Consider the following 17,265-nt stretch of genomic DNA (forward strand, 5'->3'; position numbering starts at 1 on the left):
TATCTGGCGGTTGCTGACTTGATGCACTGCTCCAATATGTAACAACAGCACAGCAGACTTATGTCTGTAGTGTCATGTGTGTGAACGGCAGAAGGAGTCAATGTCGTTTGATTAAAGAGTCAAGATTCAAGAAAACTTAATTCTTCCCCAAGAGGGAAATTAGTGTAAAGCAATTCTGCCAACACAACTCATGAGACGTGCTGAACTTGAGTAAAAGGAAAAACAAGAATCTCCTTTTATATCAACAGAGCTGTTTCTCAAAGACAACAGAATTTGCCATTTTCTCAAACCACCTTACTATCTTGTGTCCGATGGAGCAGCGGAATGAGAAGTAGAAGCACTCAAGAAAGCCTTGAGTCAACTGCTAACAAGCTTTTCCAGTTCTTTTAAATGTATAAGGAATGGGCCATTTTCACAGCTCCACTACTTCCTGAAATTAACTGTGCACATTCATTTCCTGTCTTGCATTATTGGCCAAAATGATTAATCCAGGTGTGTCTTGTTGCAGCAGTCTAAACCAGACACACCTGGATTAATCAGTTTGGCCAATAATGTAAGACAGGAAATGAATGTGCACAGCTATTTTCAGGAAGTAGTGAAGCTGTGAAAATACCCCATTGTCATCCCAAAACAAACCAGCTGTATTATTCAATAAAAGACAACTATGCACGTGCTTTTTATCACTGAAAGCTGATATGTTTGACAAAGCGGTCAAGCCTACAGCCTACCTTGCCAGGCCACCAGGACAATGAACCTGTAAAAACATTTGGTAGAACTGTTGATCATCTATACAGCAACAATCACAACAATCTGAGGAACATGAGAGTATGAAGGCAGTGAAGCATAACAACATCTGAAATGCAATTTCCAAACTACGTGTGTAACGCCAAGGTGTACTTCATCCACGTGATCTGAGCCTTTTTTATCAAAAAAAGACAGCCAACCTAACCAAAAACAGGTGTCTGTAAAAATGTATTCAAAAACAATAAGCTAAAAAGTTTTCTGTAAGGGACATTTTGAGGGGTAACAGCACAGCAAATGACAACAATACATGCGCTAAATTAATCCTTACGTTATATTAGGTTAACTGCATATTTCTGGCCACTAAAGAAACTGTATGTGTGTTTTCCATATTCAGCCTCTGAACAGTGACTGTGACAAATATCAGGGTTTACAAAATTATCATGAACTGAAAGGAAGAGTGAAACAGAGTGTCTCAATATCTGTGCTCTGGGTGACGAGTTGATGACTAAATATGAAGACAGCACTAAATGTTGATTCTACACTTTCTCCTGTGAAGGTCTCTAAATCAAACTTTTTTCATGATGTAAAAGTTTATTAATTTGCATCCAAAAACATTAATGGCTGAAGAACTACAGACATCTGATCACAGAACACAGAAGAAGCCGTGAGGAGCTCAGAAGTGAGACATGGTGTTCTTACTGCCTTTGTGTCTTTTTAACCAGCATGTAAGAGAAAAAAGGAAGAATAACAATTTGAGTGTGAGAACATTGAGGGAATTTTATGCCGAGAACAGGTGGTGATGAGGGACTGTTGTTGAATACATTAGCTTGAGCCTACATGGATACCTGTCAAAGGATTTATGTTCTCACCCAAATGAAAAGCACTGGACTAATTGTTGTTACAGTGATTCTTCTCAATGACAGACTTTTCAAACTTGTCCTCTCCTTTTTTTTCTTTTTTTACTTGAGTGGAAAATTAAATACCAGCGCGACATCAAGAAAATGTATTGGCGCTCATGTAGGTAAAATCCTCAGTAACAAGGATCAATAAAATAAGCACAACTGAAAATACTGTTTAAAGGAATCTGGAGATGGAAATTGTTATGTACTATTGATTTTCTTTCCTGCCTGAATCATCTTATCTTCATAAGCATTGTAAGCAAGTTGTAAAGAGTGGGAGGACATTAGAGAACTAGGACAGGCACAAAAACACAGGCATAGCGTAAAACCACACATATTGATCAGTGACTTGATTGTGGTCAGTTTGTCTATTTAAAGTCTGACCTGAAGTTTTCTCCTTATGCTATGTCTAATATTTTCAAATCCACTGAAATTAAAATATTGTTTTAGTACTACAAATTTTGTGAATCGTGACCAGTCACATAAGGCCTGAGCCACTGACAGCAGGAGCAGCAGGAGGTTTTGAGGAAACAGAAGTTTCAGAGATTCCCACAATATTACTCCATACTTTGCTTGAGTGAATCAGCACAGTCAGTGACCAGTTTGGAGATGACACATGTCAGCTGTGCAATCTGGTCCTGCAAGATATCATTGAATAAATGGTGCAGCTCACTGACCAAGGTCCCATCCATCCATGTGGAAAGCTAAATGGAATTTGTCATCTTCAGCTGACTCAGAGCATTTTATTTATCCACAGCTATAAAAGCCTTTATTCTCAAAAAACCACCACAGCAACAAGGTCATGTTAAATGTGTGTTGGGTGATTTATTTCCGTGAATGTAGCAGAAATTATAATATGTGAAGGTAAAAATAAAGAGAATAAACAAACAAACAAAAAGATTATCAGCCGTGTTGATAAAGTTGTTGCAAATTAAAAAAAACTATTGTTTGCATTAAGTCAGAGGGCTTCTTTGATTTTGAAATACAGAAATGAGATCCGAGCGATCGAAAATTTCAAATTTCTTGAAATACTACATATGAATAATACGCTTTGAAAGTGTTTTTACTTGTAACATGAAGAAGAGCAGAAAAATCTGACTGGTTGCAATGAGAGGGGTTGTCAACAGTAATAGTAACATAGTACATAGATTGCAATAAGATGCTATACCAGCCGTGTTGGAAGTCACTGGGCGGGAAACTCCATCACACTTGGTCTCGCACAGGAAATCGTCGATGGAAGGGCTCAGAAGCGGACGGCTCTCTTGTTGCTCGCTCACCAGCTGGAAGGACAAATGTGACACGGTTCAGGCTCTCACTTCACACATCTCTGTGAAATGCCCATCAAATCCCCTGCATAAGTGGATAAGATAATTTTCTGGAAATGTTAGAACATCTGTGCGCAGTCCAACAAATATTTCATTCTCTGCGCAGGAATACTGCACCTTCATCCACGGGTCATTATCAAAAGGGCACTAACGCCATGTTAGTGGAGAATGTTGCAATTTACTGAGCATAGTGGACTTCTAATATGGGCCTACTGACTGATTTTTTTTTTTAATTAATTATTTTTTTGAATAGGAGATGACATGCCTATGCTACGGTAACCTTGCTAGCTGACTGAATGAATGAGGAAATCAAATGTTGGGTGTGGCTGAAAGTGGGCGGAGTCAGACTGAAACTTTAGGTTTTGAGGGGAAAAAACTTGCTCCGGTCACTGACCAAGAGGTTAAGTTACCTCTCTGTGAAGCAGCCTAGAGTCAGCCCTATTTCTCTGGTTTCAGTTTTCTCCTTTTGTGAAATGGAAAACAGTTTCCCTCATTCCAGGGTTAACAGATCAGAGTTTTCACTACGCCTGCTTTGTGAAACAGACCCCTGAACATACAGTAGCGGAGGATTTCCCCATCTGCAGTGGACTTATAGCTTACTTATTTTGAATATGAGGTTCCTATGTTTGATTTTCTTTTAATTCTCAGTTTTGCAAAAATTCTGAAAACTTCTGCAGCTGTCACACATTTTAAAACTACCAAACATTCTAAAAGTGTCACACTCTTCACAGTGTGTAACAATATTAAGCTCTCGGCCATTATGACTGACCTCAACATACAGCAGAGGGAGCTTACCATATTATCTGTAGACTTCTTTTCTATAGGTATTTAACATATCTTTTATATCACTTAATTCCAAGTTTTGTGTTGTTGTTTTTTTTGATAATTTTATACATTAAAAAATCTGCATTTATTTCCCAAGTGGTACGTATACCACTGTTTGAGATCACAGCTTTAGATGAATCATACTCATATATTTTGCTTTGTCTGTATTATAGTGGTACCTCTCTACAAAAAGACGATTGTGCTCTGTCGCGTCAGTGCTATAAGAACTGTGCCTGAGCTAATTCTTGTTAACACAACTAACAATAAGTGAGTATTCGACATAAAACTATCCTCACTACAAAATCCTAACAGTTTGTTGACAAGCAGACAAAATCTGTTGATCACATAATGTTTTGCTGAAGGAAAGTGAATGCAGTGCATTTAATTATTTGGAGATTTGAGAGTTGAGATGTCCTGGCAGTTAGTGGATGTATCCCAAACAATAATTACCTGACCACTACTGCTTTTCTCACCCCTATGAAAATCATGGAAATGCTAATAATGCGTTGTCTGTGATGCGCCAATTTGTATGCCTGCCATTGCAGCTGTGAATGATTAACATCCAGTTCATTATTGGAACTCTAAAGCCTCTCACTATGCTCCAGGTGCAGCTGGTCACAATTTGCTTTCCAATGCTTCATAATTTGGAGGTGGAAACCAGTTTTGTCCTTTAAAAAAGAGGGGGCCAGCACCAGTGTTTTCAGCTGGTGTAGCATGTACACACGGCTGGTAGCCAGGAAACATGACATTTGCTATTGTTGCTCTCTAGGCCACACTTGCATGCAGAATCTTAATGAGGGTGCTAAAAGATTAATTACCAGGCATGAAATGGACTGCACACAATCTGCCATATGTTTGTTGAAAAGTGCAGAATTGGGTTTTCACAGCATGTCTCATCTGAGCAGTAAATGCTCTCAGCATTACATGCGTGTAATATATGTTTTCCTGGAAAACTGCCTTTGTAGTTGTCTCATGATTTATGGGTATTTACTCTATGACTGGCTTCCCTCATACTCTGCTATTTTATAATAAACTAATTTAAACTTAAATATTTATCCAGTCACTATTTAATGGCAATAAATGTCTACAATTTTATGGTTATATTTTATATAATGATGATGTACATAACATATGTTGCATAATACAGACTATGAAGTGCACTTTGCATGAAACTACTCTTTCTGGTGTTTGTTGTTGAATGACTCGAAACATACCAAAACGTGTGGGGCTTATTATTCCACCTGAAATTACCTGGTTGATTGCATTTCTCAGTTAAAGTTCACAGATATACTCAATTTTGACAAATCTGACTAAAAACAAATTTGTTCTAGGACTTATATACCTGCCAGCCAAATACTCAGTACACGGTAAGAAAGTGAATGACTGTAAATAGTGAAGGTGGTTTGTATTGATGGAGTACTTTAAAAGAACATTAGTTCTGCAACATGATTGTTTTCACATTACTGTATACAATTGCAATATAAAATAATGACAGCTTATATAATATAGCAATCTCTTACTGTTAATGTTGAAAAAAACGTTTTTACAGCATAAGTAAGACGTCATGAAATACAAATACTTTACTGTAGTTTGAAGATCTTTCAGGTATTGTACTTAACTTTGTAATTATCTTTGTGACATTCCTGCTTTTGTAGAAATATGTAATTTCTACAGCTAAGACTTCTAAACTAGCTTGTTGAATAGTTGACATCTTGACTTTAGCCTGCATGACAATACCCAGAGGGAAAGTCAACTACAGAGAAAAATAATAAGCTTCAGTGACTGTACAGCTTGTGATAGACATGAAAATGCCACCAGCAATAATTGCAAATTTCCTGACAATGATTTTTATTTAATCTGGATGAGTGAGAAGCTCGACCACTGAAGGACAGATTCTGCTGCTGCTGCTCCTCATTGACAGGAGCCCGTTCAGGTGGTTCGGCCATTGATCACGACGCCCCCTGGCCTCCTCCAATTAGAGGTTTACCAGACACATCCGGCTGTCAGGAAGCTCTGAGGTCGAACAAGGATCCACTGGAAAGAAATTTGAGTCTCACTTTTGGTCTAGGAGGTATCTTGGTGCCTCTGTTGAGGAGCTGGAGGAAGCTGATGGGGGATTTTGTTTCTTTACATTCTCCCACTGCAAACCCATTTGGACGAAGTAGACAAGATGGCTGGAGGATGGAATAAACCTGGTTATGAAAATCTTGTGGTGTTTCGAGTATTTTTAGAACTATAAAATACTTAACTCTGAAAATATTAATTCAATATATGTATATATATATATATATATATATATATATATATATATATATATATATATATATATATATATATATATATATATATATATATATATATATATATATATATTTTTTTTTTTACCATTGCTTGATTACCATTTTTGTTTATCATTGCTTAACTTGTTACAGTTTATTTGATAGATTTTGGCTTACTGGATCATTTCTTGATACTCAATAACAGTTTCACATTTACGCTTACTTCTTGAAACACAAAACTAATGATAATACCATTTTTCCATTCTAGCTGTAATGCCAATTCCGTTCATGCAGAACAAACTGAATTGTTGCAGCACATTGTCTGGACTGCGTTTCTGCATCAAACTGAGGTGGTTAAAACCATGCATGAATAATGTTCAGAGAGGGTCGTTACTTTGTTGAGTGAGAGTTTTGTTGCTGACCCATCCCGGGTAGTTAGACTTTCTGCTGTCAAAATAAAGAACTGGTTCATGGTAAGTCTTGCAGTGTGAAGTAACCTGATTTCACCCTCAGCTGCTGTCAGCTTGTGCATCTTTTACACTAAAGTGGACTACGAAGACAAATCAGAGGCTGTGGCTACATCAGGGCAGATGTGTCCTGTAAAGGTTGAATTCATACAGTGGTTTAGAAACTGTGGCTGTCAAAAGTGCAATTTCGACTCTGTCTAACTCCACTGACTGATTTACAATGGTTAGAGCTGCAAGAGGAGCATACTTCTTTTTATTTTTAGCTACATAATTTCATGAAACCATAGGACCATTTTGACCACTTTGCAGTGGATTTTTCATGAAGGAAATCAGTAGTTTTACTCACAATACTGAACCTCTAAATATAGATGTGATGGATAAATACTTCTTAATTTTTCTTTTTCATTACAATGGAAACATTTTCCTCAGTATGATAGCAGTTTGCTCAGTGATTGACTACAGAGGGAAGTCCAGGATCGGGGTTTGCAGGTTCGATCCCCACAACAGACAGGTAGACATTGTTGGTCCCTGAGCAAGACCATTGAGCCCCATTAGCTCCCCGCAGCACCGTGAAGTGGCTGACCACTGATGGGTCAATTTGAAAAGTATATTTTAACTGTGTAACAATATAGAAAACTCTAAAATACATATTTCAGGTATCAAATTATAAGTGGATTTACAGAAAAAAAAAAAAATCACCTGTTGCTCTGTTTTGGAATCATGAATCGATGCAAGTTGGAAAGGTTTTATTGATGCCTTCAGGCTCCATGAGTGTCTACAGCAATCAATACTCACTTCAATATCCGTACATCAACTTCCAACATTGCTCCAGCAGTTTGTCTAATAGAAGCATGATTTTGTATTCGATTAGGTTAGTTGGATCATGACAGATGTGCACTGACACCAATCTCAGTTTTGTTTCCTAAATGCATCGAAGGTTGAACTTTGTTAACATTAAAAGAGCAAAATCAGTTTATGGCTCGAGGTCCTGCCTCAGGCACAGGAAGTATATGCACAGAGCTGTCAATGTATAATTCATCAGCTTTTCATGAAAGTGGATACAAGTCATGCCCTTACAGCAAAACATGATGATTGCTTTCAGTGTATAAATATACTATGAAACACGCGATTTTATGATTCTGAGACAAATCCTCCTTTGCTATGAAGCAATGTACATTTAGGGTTCATTATGAAACTTACGCTGTGCATTATTGGGAACAAAGTGGCATACTTTTTAATACTTTGCCATGTTTTAGTATACAAATAACGGCAGTATTTTCCAAATTTTTCTTACCAAAATGACCCCTGAAACACAAGCTGGGCTGTTCAAATGTTCTCGAATTTTTAAAAGTTCAGAAGAGACTTAAAGACTTTGAGCAGAGATGCTCTGGATATTGTACAGTGCATGGTGTTCATGAATGAACATTCTTACAGCATGTGGAGTGAATGATAACCACATTGACATCTGTGGGCAAATTTTTTGCAGAGTATTGGATTACAGTCTGAAACGTTGAGTCATATTCTCTGAAAGGCTTTCTTTTTGTGAGCAAGAAAACAGCACTGACTCATGAAATTGGGGCAATATTGTCAGAAACTGTGATCTAATTCGAACATATTTGATTCCCCATTAGAATAAATAGGCTTTTCATTTTTTTTTCTCAGCCAAAACTGCATAAAATAATTTTCGTCTTCACCAGAACCAGATGGTGTCTCAGTGAAACGGTGAGGGCGTCCCTTCAGACTGCACAATAGAGGTGGCAAGCAAAATTTTTTGTATCTAATTACGAGCCTTTAACTGATTTTTTTCTAAGGTATTTATATATATATATATATATATATATATATATATATATATATATATATATATATATATATATATATATATATATATATAGTATGTACACTACTTAATACTTAGATTCTTACATATTGCTTCAGAGTAATAAGTCTTCTCTTTTCTTGCCGTATATTAAAGCTGCTGATGGTCACAGCTATCAATACTGAAGCTGCAGAAGTATGCACATTTAAGTGATAAAGATGCAACGATAATGGATAGATGCTAAGGCTTATCGTTTCCTTTTTCAAGAGGTTTCAAACATCATATTGTTGTTCACACAGTGGCAGTATAGCAAGTCCAGACATTGCTGTCCCTACAAGTCCCTCCAGTTCCTCTCTGGGATCCTCCAGGGGAGCTCTTCTGGGATCAGCAGCTACTCCCAGAATAGCTGAATGTTCTCCTCAGTAGGTCCTGGGCTGAACCCGGGTCCTCCTCACAGGTGGACATGTCTGATGAACCTCTAATCATTTACCAGGACAAAGGAAAACTTTGGAACTCACTGTATTTTGTATAAAATGTTTTTGTTCAAGAAATAATTAAAATAGGGTAAATAATTAAGTCTAACTATGAGAAAAACTGAATCATGCCCAGTACCTTTACTACTGATGAAGATAGTGTTCCCACACATAAGTTCATCCTCATAGAGTGTGGCTATAAACTGTGAGGGAAAACATGTAATTTGTAATTTGTAATTTCAGCCTCATGAGGAGCTCACACTTCAATCAGTTTCAATCCCATATGTCCTAAAACCGTGACTAAAGCCGTGGAAACTGTGAGAATAAGGACTGATCCAGTATGTTTCAGCTGACAAACTTCTATTCCAGTACAATATTTAATGAGTGCTCAGTTTGTTGTGGCAGATCGATATGGTTTCTTCAAAGCACTTGCTATGATTGCATTGGGGGCCTGTTTTAAATTGTGGTTCTGAAATGATGAGACCTCCTCATTTCCTCATCCAATCATCCAGAAAATGGGGACAGAAGATCAGTTGTGTTCATCTGGGAAGACACGTCAGAAACATAGCAGGTAGCATGCACACACTAATTATAGCTACACTCTCAACCCAGGAGAGTAGATTCCTGAGTTGTTTGCCCATTCCTCCCACAACAACGAGGTTACTATTTTCCCTGGCCGCCTTTGTTCTTCCTTTGCTCCCCTTCTCTTATAACATTTTGCTTCTCTTTTATGAAAAGCACTTTCGCATTTTGTTTACAAGCGCTTTAAGCAGTAATCTAGAAAATTATGTAATGGAAAACTTGAGTTAATTGTGCCACTTGGGCTTGACTCCAGGAGATCTCTCAGATGTTCCTGTCAAGGGAAATGTGCACCAGTTTAACTTGTCAGAGCCTTGAAGGAGAGAGGCATAGGTGTGGATGGGATGGGAGCCTGAGAGATTCAATAAACAACATTAGGAAGAAGGTGGATTGAAAAAACACACTGATGGATTGAACCAGAAGGCTTCATGAAATTTGGTTGTGTAGAAAAATAATTACAGCCAAGGCTTTGCAGTTTATTACGGTGAAGGATTAGATCACGTTTCACTTTTGTAATTCAAATATTTAGGCAGCAAAACTTTCCTTTCTTTATCATTATGCACCTGATTGCTGCTGTTCTGAAACTCAATGGGTTGTTTTAAGGCTCCTTGTCCATCCCTTGGGCTTATTTTTTAAAACAACTCACTTGATTGGATATTTTATGATGTGTTGTGGATAGTTAAACATTTTTTTTATATGGCTATAGAATTGAACAAGACATCTTTTATATTGTTATACATTGTGATTATTCATTGGTCATTGTTTGTGCTCCAACTGAAGAAATTGGTGCTAACACCAAATACTTCACTAACAGCACTAAATATTATGATGGTGAGGCTACACTTGATGCTACAGACACATTTGCTGCTTATATCAATAAAATCATGTGAAATGAATACAAGGTTGTGATTTATGTGCGGATATGCTCTGGACGTTCATGCCGTAATTAACCTTTCAACCTTTCAAACATGCAGCGATGATATCTTCAGGTTTGTATTTGTGCCTTTTTTCAGTAATAAAAATGTGTTTTACAGTTATCCATGTGACATTTATATGAACCTCTTCAGTGCTTCTTTGAAAAATGATAGCTGTTACATTTTGTTTATGGATTTTCATCTTGTTTCAGTGCACGCTAAAAGCTTCATATTGCACTCATTTCTAAATGTGTTTGACTTTGTGCAAAACTTCCTTATGTTCTCCAAGAGCCTTGGCCAAAACCCTTGACTGTGTGACCCCAACATTGCATGTGGTATTTGGTGTTACACAGAAACTTGACAGGGCATGTGTGGCATGGGGAGCCGGACTTGGCCTCTGTGAGTTTTTAAGTGACAGCATGCTGGGACATAATGCCCCTCGATCTGCAGAACTGCAGCCAAAAGCCTCTGGAGAGCTCTTCAGTCATGAGTTGTGTTCAGTCAAGTGAAAACAAGATTACTAACTTGGCTTGGCACCCTCATTTAAACTTGATTTTCTCAAGAAAAGCATTTTAGGTTACATAAACACAAAAAACAAACAAAAATAAAAATAATGTGTGAGAGGTGATTTATCAACTAGTAGTAGACATCAAAGTGTCTGTGCGTGTGCGCGTGTGAGTGCGTGTGTGTGTGTTTGTTTAAAGACTTATTTTGAGATTTTTCACCTTTCATCAGGAAGCATGCTGCTGTGGTGTTTCATTGTGGCCAAGAGCCAAGAATGACTGTGCTCACACCAGACGCTTGTTATAAAGTCTTTTCGACTATTGTGGAGAAGTAACATCGTCAGTTCAAGCTCTTTTAGTTTCTGAGTTGAGTTTGCATGCTATCCCTTTGCATGCTTTTTGTTTCTAATTTCTCTTGCTACCCTAGTTTCCTTCACAGGAGAAAAAAATGCATTTGAGGTTAATAAGATTTCAGCATTATCAATAGTTTGCCATTTTCACTGACCAGCCTCAATCACCCGAGATCGGATTAATCAATGTGTGACTCTGGTTACATGTTATTTGTTGCTGTCGCGAAAGTGAATTTGAAGGTTGATGTTTTCTTACGATGGATTTTGAGGAAATGTGCATTATTATGTCATCATTAATGTGATTACAGGTTCACAGCTCGTATTAGGACAAGCAAGAAAAAAGAAAGCATACTTTATTTATCCCCTTGGGGAAATTTCCTTTCTGTATTTCACCCTTTCTGTTCAGTTAACCTTAACTATAAATATTAGGAGCAGTGGGATGCCATGACTGTTTCATCATTGTGACCTGCAACAAGTCGGGTCGTGAGCCACTCATTATAATACGTTTTGATGGAGCAACAATATGTCCTACTCCGCCCTTTTTAAACAGTGGTTGAAATTATGGTGATTTTTGTTATTGCGTTAGAATAAACTGAGCTATATGTGCTTTAAAATGTAAGTCATGTCCCATGAGTGTAAACTAAGCTGTCAGCAAAGATGCAGAGCAGTTATCGCATCTCTTCCACTTGAGTCCCAGCACTATCCTGGCTGTATGGGAACTTATCGGACTATCAGAAAATAAAAGAAATATGAAGCATGCCGCAGCTTCTTAAAACACAGACAGACATTTAAGAAAATGCACAATCATACACACACACACACACACACACACACACACACACACACACACACACACACACACACACACACACACACACACACACACACACACACACACCAGCAGCAGCAGCAGCAGCAGCAGCGCACGGCAACTGTACAGAAGCAATCAAGCACAGAGTAAAAAAAAAACTTATTTTGGCATCTGCTGCGCTGACTCCGTCTTGATATAACACTCGAAAAGCAAAAGAGAAGTGAAAAGGCTCAGGAGTGGCTACAGTAATTTACTGCAGTATTTAGCGCAGAGAACTCAATCAGTAGCTCAATGCCATGCTGTGTGGCGTAGCAGTTTGGTAATGCTTTCCCACCATTTGTGCTGAGGATTAGCTGCTTATGAGGTCTAAAAAGTTCATGTGGAGGTTTTTGCTGACCTGATTAGGAATGGCAAGGGAAAATTTGTGGTGAACCTCTTACTAATCCCCCCCATACAGCGCTAAATATACAGTTTCAAGCAGGAGAGCACTATGAGTCTAGAGTCTGGCAGGGGCTAATTGGAAAAGATAAAAAGTCACAAGGATAATTGCAGCAATTTGAAGGTACGTCTGTAGATGATATGATCATTACTGGCTGTTTGTGTTACATGTAGTCACGTAGAAAAAAAGGGTTTTACACCCCATAGAGCAGCTAAATTGCAACTTGTGTTACTTCTTTGTTAGACCCAATAACTTTGGGACTCAAGTAATGTGTAAACAGACAGTGGATATCAGCTGCAGGACACAGAAAGCTTGCTCATGGTTTTGTGCGACTGCCACATGAGGACGTTTCACTTAAAGGCAATGGGTGAGGGCGAGAGGGGTATTTTCTGAAATGGATCTGCCCACCTTGGTAGTCACTGTGAGGAGGGGCTTCCCTTCTGATGACGCCTTACTGGGTATCTCCTTCAGGACCATGGCAACAGTCTTATCTGCAGCCCTAGAGTCTTTCCCCTACAACAGTGAAATCAACAATGACTTGTGTCAGGACAGTTGGACAACTCAGTGCTTTCTGCCCCCGTCCGGGGCATCTAATAGAACAGACTTTACCTTATGATGATGGAAATGCTCATAATGTGTGTGGGGCTGTCTAAGAACAACAACATCGACTGGAGACATTTCCACAAGACTATGGCAATGAAGAGAGGATCACTACACAATGTGGTGTTGACTGCAGACAGAGATGAGCATGGTTGTTCACAGCTGCATGTTTTCACGTTGTGATGACAGTTACTGTCAGTTCTATTGTATAAACTGCAATTGTTTGGCTGTAATATAAACAACTGCAGCTCTGAGTGGTAATCTGAAAGCTAAAAACCTATGATTTAACAAATGAAACCAGCCTCACTCTAATTTTACATCCTATAAAATTAAAATATGATCTGATGTTATTCATCTCCTGTGACTCACTGCAGTAACTGTATATTGGCTGTTTAATGTCTTTTAAGTACTTTGAATGAAATATTGTGATGTATCAGTCTGTGAAGCTGGAAATTACTTCAAAGCCAAACTGACACTTTGCAAATTCATCCATGTCATAAAACAAGGCTGCTTCTCATAATGAAGCATCAATCCATACAAGTTGCACTTTATAGTTAAAGTACACTTTATGATCACACAATTCAATATTTTACTGGATTATGAACTATTGCAACTCTGGGCAACAATAAAAACTCAACTCAGACCTCACCAATCTACAGGTGCAACAAGTTGTGACAAAATGACAAAGCCTAAGTTTACTGTGTCTCATATGTAAAATTTAGTCAACGTTTTTCCGTTTCCCCCCATTGGGTTTGTGGGACAAACCATATTTAAACTATTTTTGTTGGATGTGTACTGACAAAATAGTAGCATTTGACAAGTCAAAATTAGAACCAAATTGCTGGCTGTAATTGTTCAATTTTAGTAAATAGTAACACCACGAATCATTTGCTGACATAATTGTCATTTCCTACTGTTCTGATCTGTGATGTTTCTAAAGCAGAAGGACTGAAAAGGGGAGAAATAATCTAATTTAGTTGATCCAACATTGTTCTGAATTAACTGACTTCATTAAAAGAGGCAATTTCATGCTCACTCTGTGCTAATCTCCTATTCATGTGGTGAATAAAAATAGTTCTGCTAACATGTTTTCTCCTTTTTCTTTTCTAATTGGGAGTCTCGGTTAAGGCACTTCATATAATGAAATCACACAAAACAACACATATCCCAGGAGGCTATAGTTCAAGGTTATCAGACTTGTGTGTCAGATGTGTCCAGATGAACATTTCTTAACATAATATACTGCTTCACTTAACTCCAAAACAAAATTCTTCTCAACTTCATGTTTGAAAACAAAGTTCCTCACAGCAAAGCAGTGTCCAGCATATCCAGTCAGAAAAACACTGCATAACAGTGAAAACCTGGTGCTATAAGAGGTTGAATAATGTAATATAATACATTATAACATTGCTTTTTGCCCATTACCTCTAGTTTCTCACCCTGAGCTATAAGAACACTTGATGATCAATAATCAACATCAGTCAAAATCTTGTAAAATCACCTAAATCACAGTTGTGTCTGAAGTTACAGATTTTACACAACTGCTGCTGCTTTCTTCTGCAAACTGCTGCTGTTAGTCATTTATTCATGTTGTATTGTTAGCGCATTTACATGTCGTCCTGATGTCAAACTCCCAAGATTAATTACTTTTTGAGGATCATGTTAGTAAACATATCTGTAAACCTGTGATCATGATATGGGCCTTAAACGTACTAGAAATACTTCTTTACAGGGAAAGCTTCATAGAGTCGAATATGGATCGTATCCTAAATGCTACTGTCATTTGTTTTGAGCTTCTGCTATCCCTGACCTGACGGCAGTCCTGATCTCAACCCAACTGAACGCTTGTGAACAGCTGAGGCGTGCTGCTCATGCCAGAGTAAACAAAACAAAACCGCATTAGCTGATTTGCCACAAATGTTGGTTGATGAATGGGAAGCTGTCCCGCAGCAGTGTGTGAACGAGCTGACGGCCACCACGAGGAGGAGGTGCCAGGCTGCTGCGGCCTTTTCTTCCAAATGCTACAGAGGCTCGTGCTATTTAAACAGAAGAACTGTTACACTGAATGTTGCAACCTTTCAAATGATTCATGAACAGCCCAGCTCTGCTGCTTGCACCACAAATTAATGTACCTTACATATGACAAACGTAACAAAAAAAAAAACAAAACAAAAAAAACCCATTCAAATCAGCTGTCAAACACCAATCCATCTCATACAGCTGCTGCTTTAACTAAAAAAATGAAAAACTGAAAAACAGACTGGACTGAAGAAAAGAAAGGAAAACTTAAAAAAAAAAAAAAAATCACATGTGCATAAAAAGAATACTGAAACGCCACACAGAAAGGCCCCCAGACTCATGAACATTTTTTGTCACACCAAATGACTAATCTACAAAAGATCAATTTCAGATGCTGAAGTCCTTCCTTTCTGTTGTTGTTTTAGTAAATAATGTCTCTGGAACAATTGAAGCAAAACATTAAACAGCGTATCAAAACAGGTGCAATGAAAATGTCGAAAGACATGGTCAAAGTTGGTCTAACAGGGAGCATTGAAGATCAACTGTCTATTTAGTGCATTTTTAACTTTTTCAGTTTATGAAAAGGTGGCGTGAACCAGCTCAGCCTTTAGCAGAGAGGCTATTGTGAGTAGAAACATTTGCTGTGACCCTCCATCACTTTAGTTTGTGGAATTTATAAGAAGTTTTCTGTGTTTTTCCTAAAGTTTTGACTTGTGAATAATCTCCTAAGCTTTTTTGTAGAATTCATTACATTATAAGTAGGATCTTAGTAAAGTTTTGTCAAAATGCAGCATGTAGAGTGACACATAATTTCATCATTTAACCTTCAATAACAATCAAGCTCTTTAATTCTAATGCCAGAGGGAAAAAATACGCTTTATTGTATTTCAGCATGTTAAAGAAACATTTTAATATTCAGATATACTTCATTTGGGACCAAAAATCACAGCTTTACCATTTCACAAGAGAATAGAATTGTCATCTTGAGCTTTTCAGCTTTTTCTCCTACAATTTGATGTGCAGACTAGATTGAGATAAAACTTAGTTCAACATTTTGTGGAACCACTGCAGCTGCCTCTGAAGACAGAGCATTAAGCACACGAGGAGGCTTTTAGCAGAATCCTATTAAGGCTTTTCACATTTCCATTTGCCAGAAAAATGAATTTGGCTTTTATTCCACTGATTCCCTCAACTGATCGCGTCACAGTATGCATGTTCCTAGCCCTGAGGGAGCCATCTCTTGAAAGCCTAATGCTTTTAATATAGTCCCAAACGCCACCTGCTCCTGCATCTTTAGCATTGACACACTCAGCATAAATGAACAACATCCCTCGCTAAGATGCTTCCAGGGGCAAAGCAGCATTCACACAGTCGAAGATGATTCAGGAAAGCTCTAAACAAGCCTAAACACTTGCTTTTTGTTGTTTGGTCTGAATAGCAAACGATGAATCCTCCTTCTGTGTAGGTATTACAGGAGCCAACAGCATGGGGGATCATCCATCAGCAATGCTCTCAGTTTGCACTGGCATTGCTGTCTTGGCAGACCTGCTCTGAAGTTTGGTGTAAGCGTTTGTTAAATTGGCTTTTCTCTCTCTCCCTCTCTCTCTCTCTCTCTCTCCCTCTCTTGGAATAAACTGTAAATGTATGGTGCAACTGTTTTACGGAGTGAATTATTATCATGCAAACCCATTAGGCTGGCAACATCCATTGAGTGACAGTGAGTTCAAACATACCAAGTCCAAACAGCATTTTCCAGGTGAACTTTGAACAAGGACATCAGCAGCAACCCATGTGACCAACACAGAAAACTGATGTGTCTGTATTTACCCCAAACACACACTGACACAACTTATATCCACTCTGATCTGATACTGCAAAAACAGCTGGTTTAAAGGAAGTGAACATTGATAAACTGGTCATGATTGCATTCCCACAAGGCGATAGAGTCTTAGTTATTTGTTTAAAAAAAGCTGTCTAGACAATCTAGTCCACATTACAGTCATTGATAACCAGATTCGACCTATTTCATGTCTCCTGCTACCATCTCCCACATTTTGGCTCTTGGTTCAATTGCAGCACAATTGCAAGGCACCAATCACATTTACAGTATTTGCAGTGTGAAGCGATGGAGGGCAGATCCCATTTCATTCATTCATTATCTACCGCTTCTTCCCTTTCGGGGTCGCAGGTGGCTGGAGCCGATCCCAGCTACTGTGGGC

The 17,265-nt window shown here is 38.2% G+C and overlaps 1 protein-coding gene across 3 annotated transcripts in view; it reads right to left on the reverse strand.

Moving 5' to 3' along the window:
• Positions 1–17,265, reverse strand: part of pex5la (peroxisomal biogenesis factor 5-like a) — an 89,909-nt gene that overhangs the window by 32,103 nt on the left and 40,541 nt on the right. For 2 of the 3 annotated variants that reach the window (XM_030082701.1, XM_030082700.1), the window contains exons 2-3: positions 12,836–12,940; positions 2,812–2,923 (exon numbers count right to left, since the gene is read on the reverse strand). In XM_030082701.1, coding sequence (XP_029938561.1) covers positions 2,812–2,923; positions 12,836–12,940 — 217 coding nt within the window. The remainder of the gene's footprint in view (positions 1–2,811; positions 2,924–12,835; positions 12,941–17,265) is intronic. The other variant, XM_030082702.1, reaches the window with a different exon arrangement.

This window comes from Salarias fasciatus, chromosome 23, assembly GCF_902148845.1.
Source record: "Salarias fasciatus chromosome 23, fSalaFa1.1, whole genome shotgun sequence".
Taxonomy (NCBI): Eukaryota; Metazoa; Chordata; class Actinopteri; order Blenniiformes; family Blenniidae; genus Salarias; species Salarias fasciatus.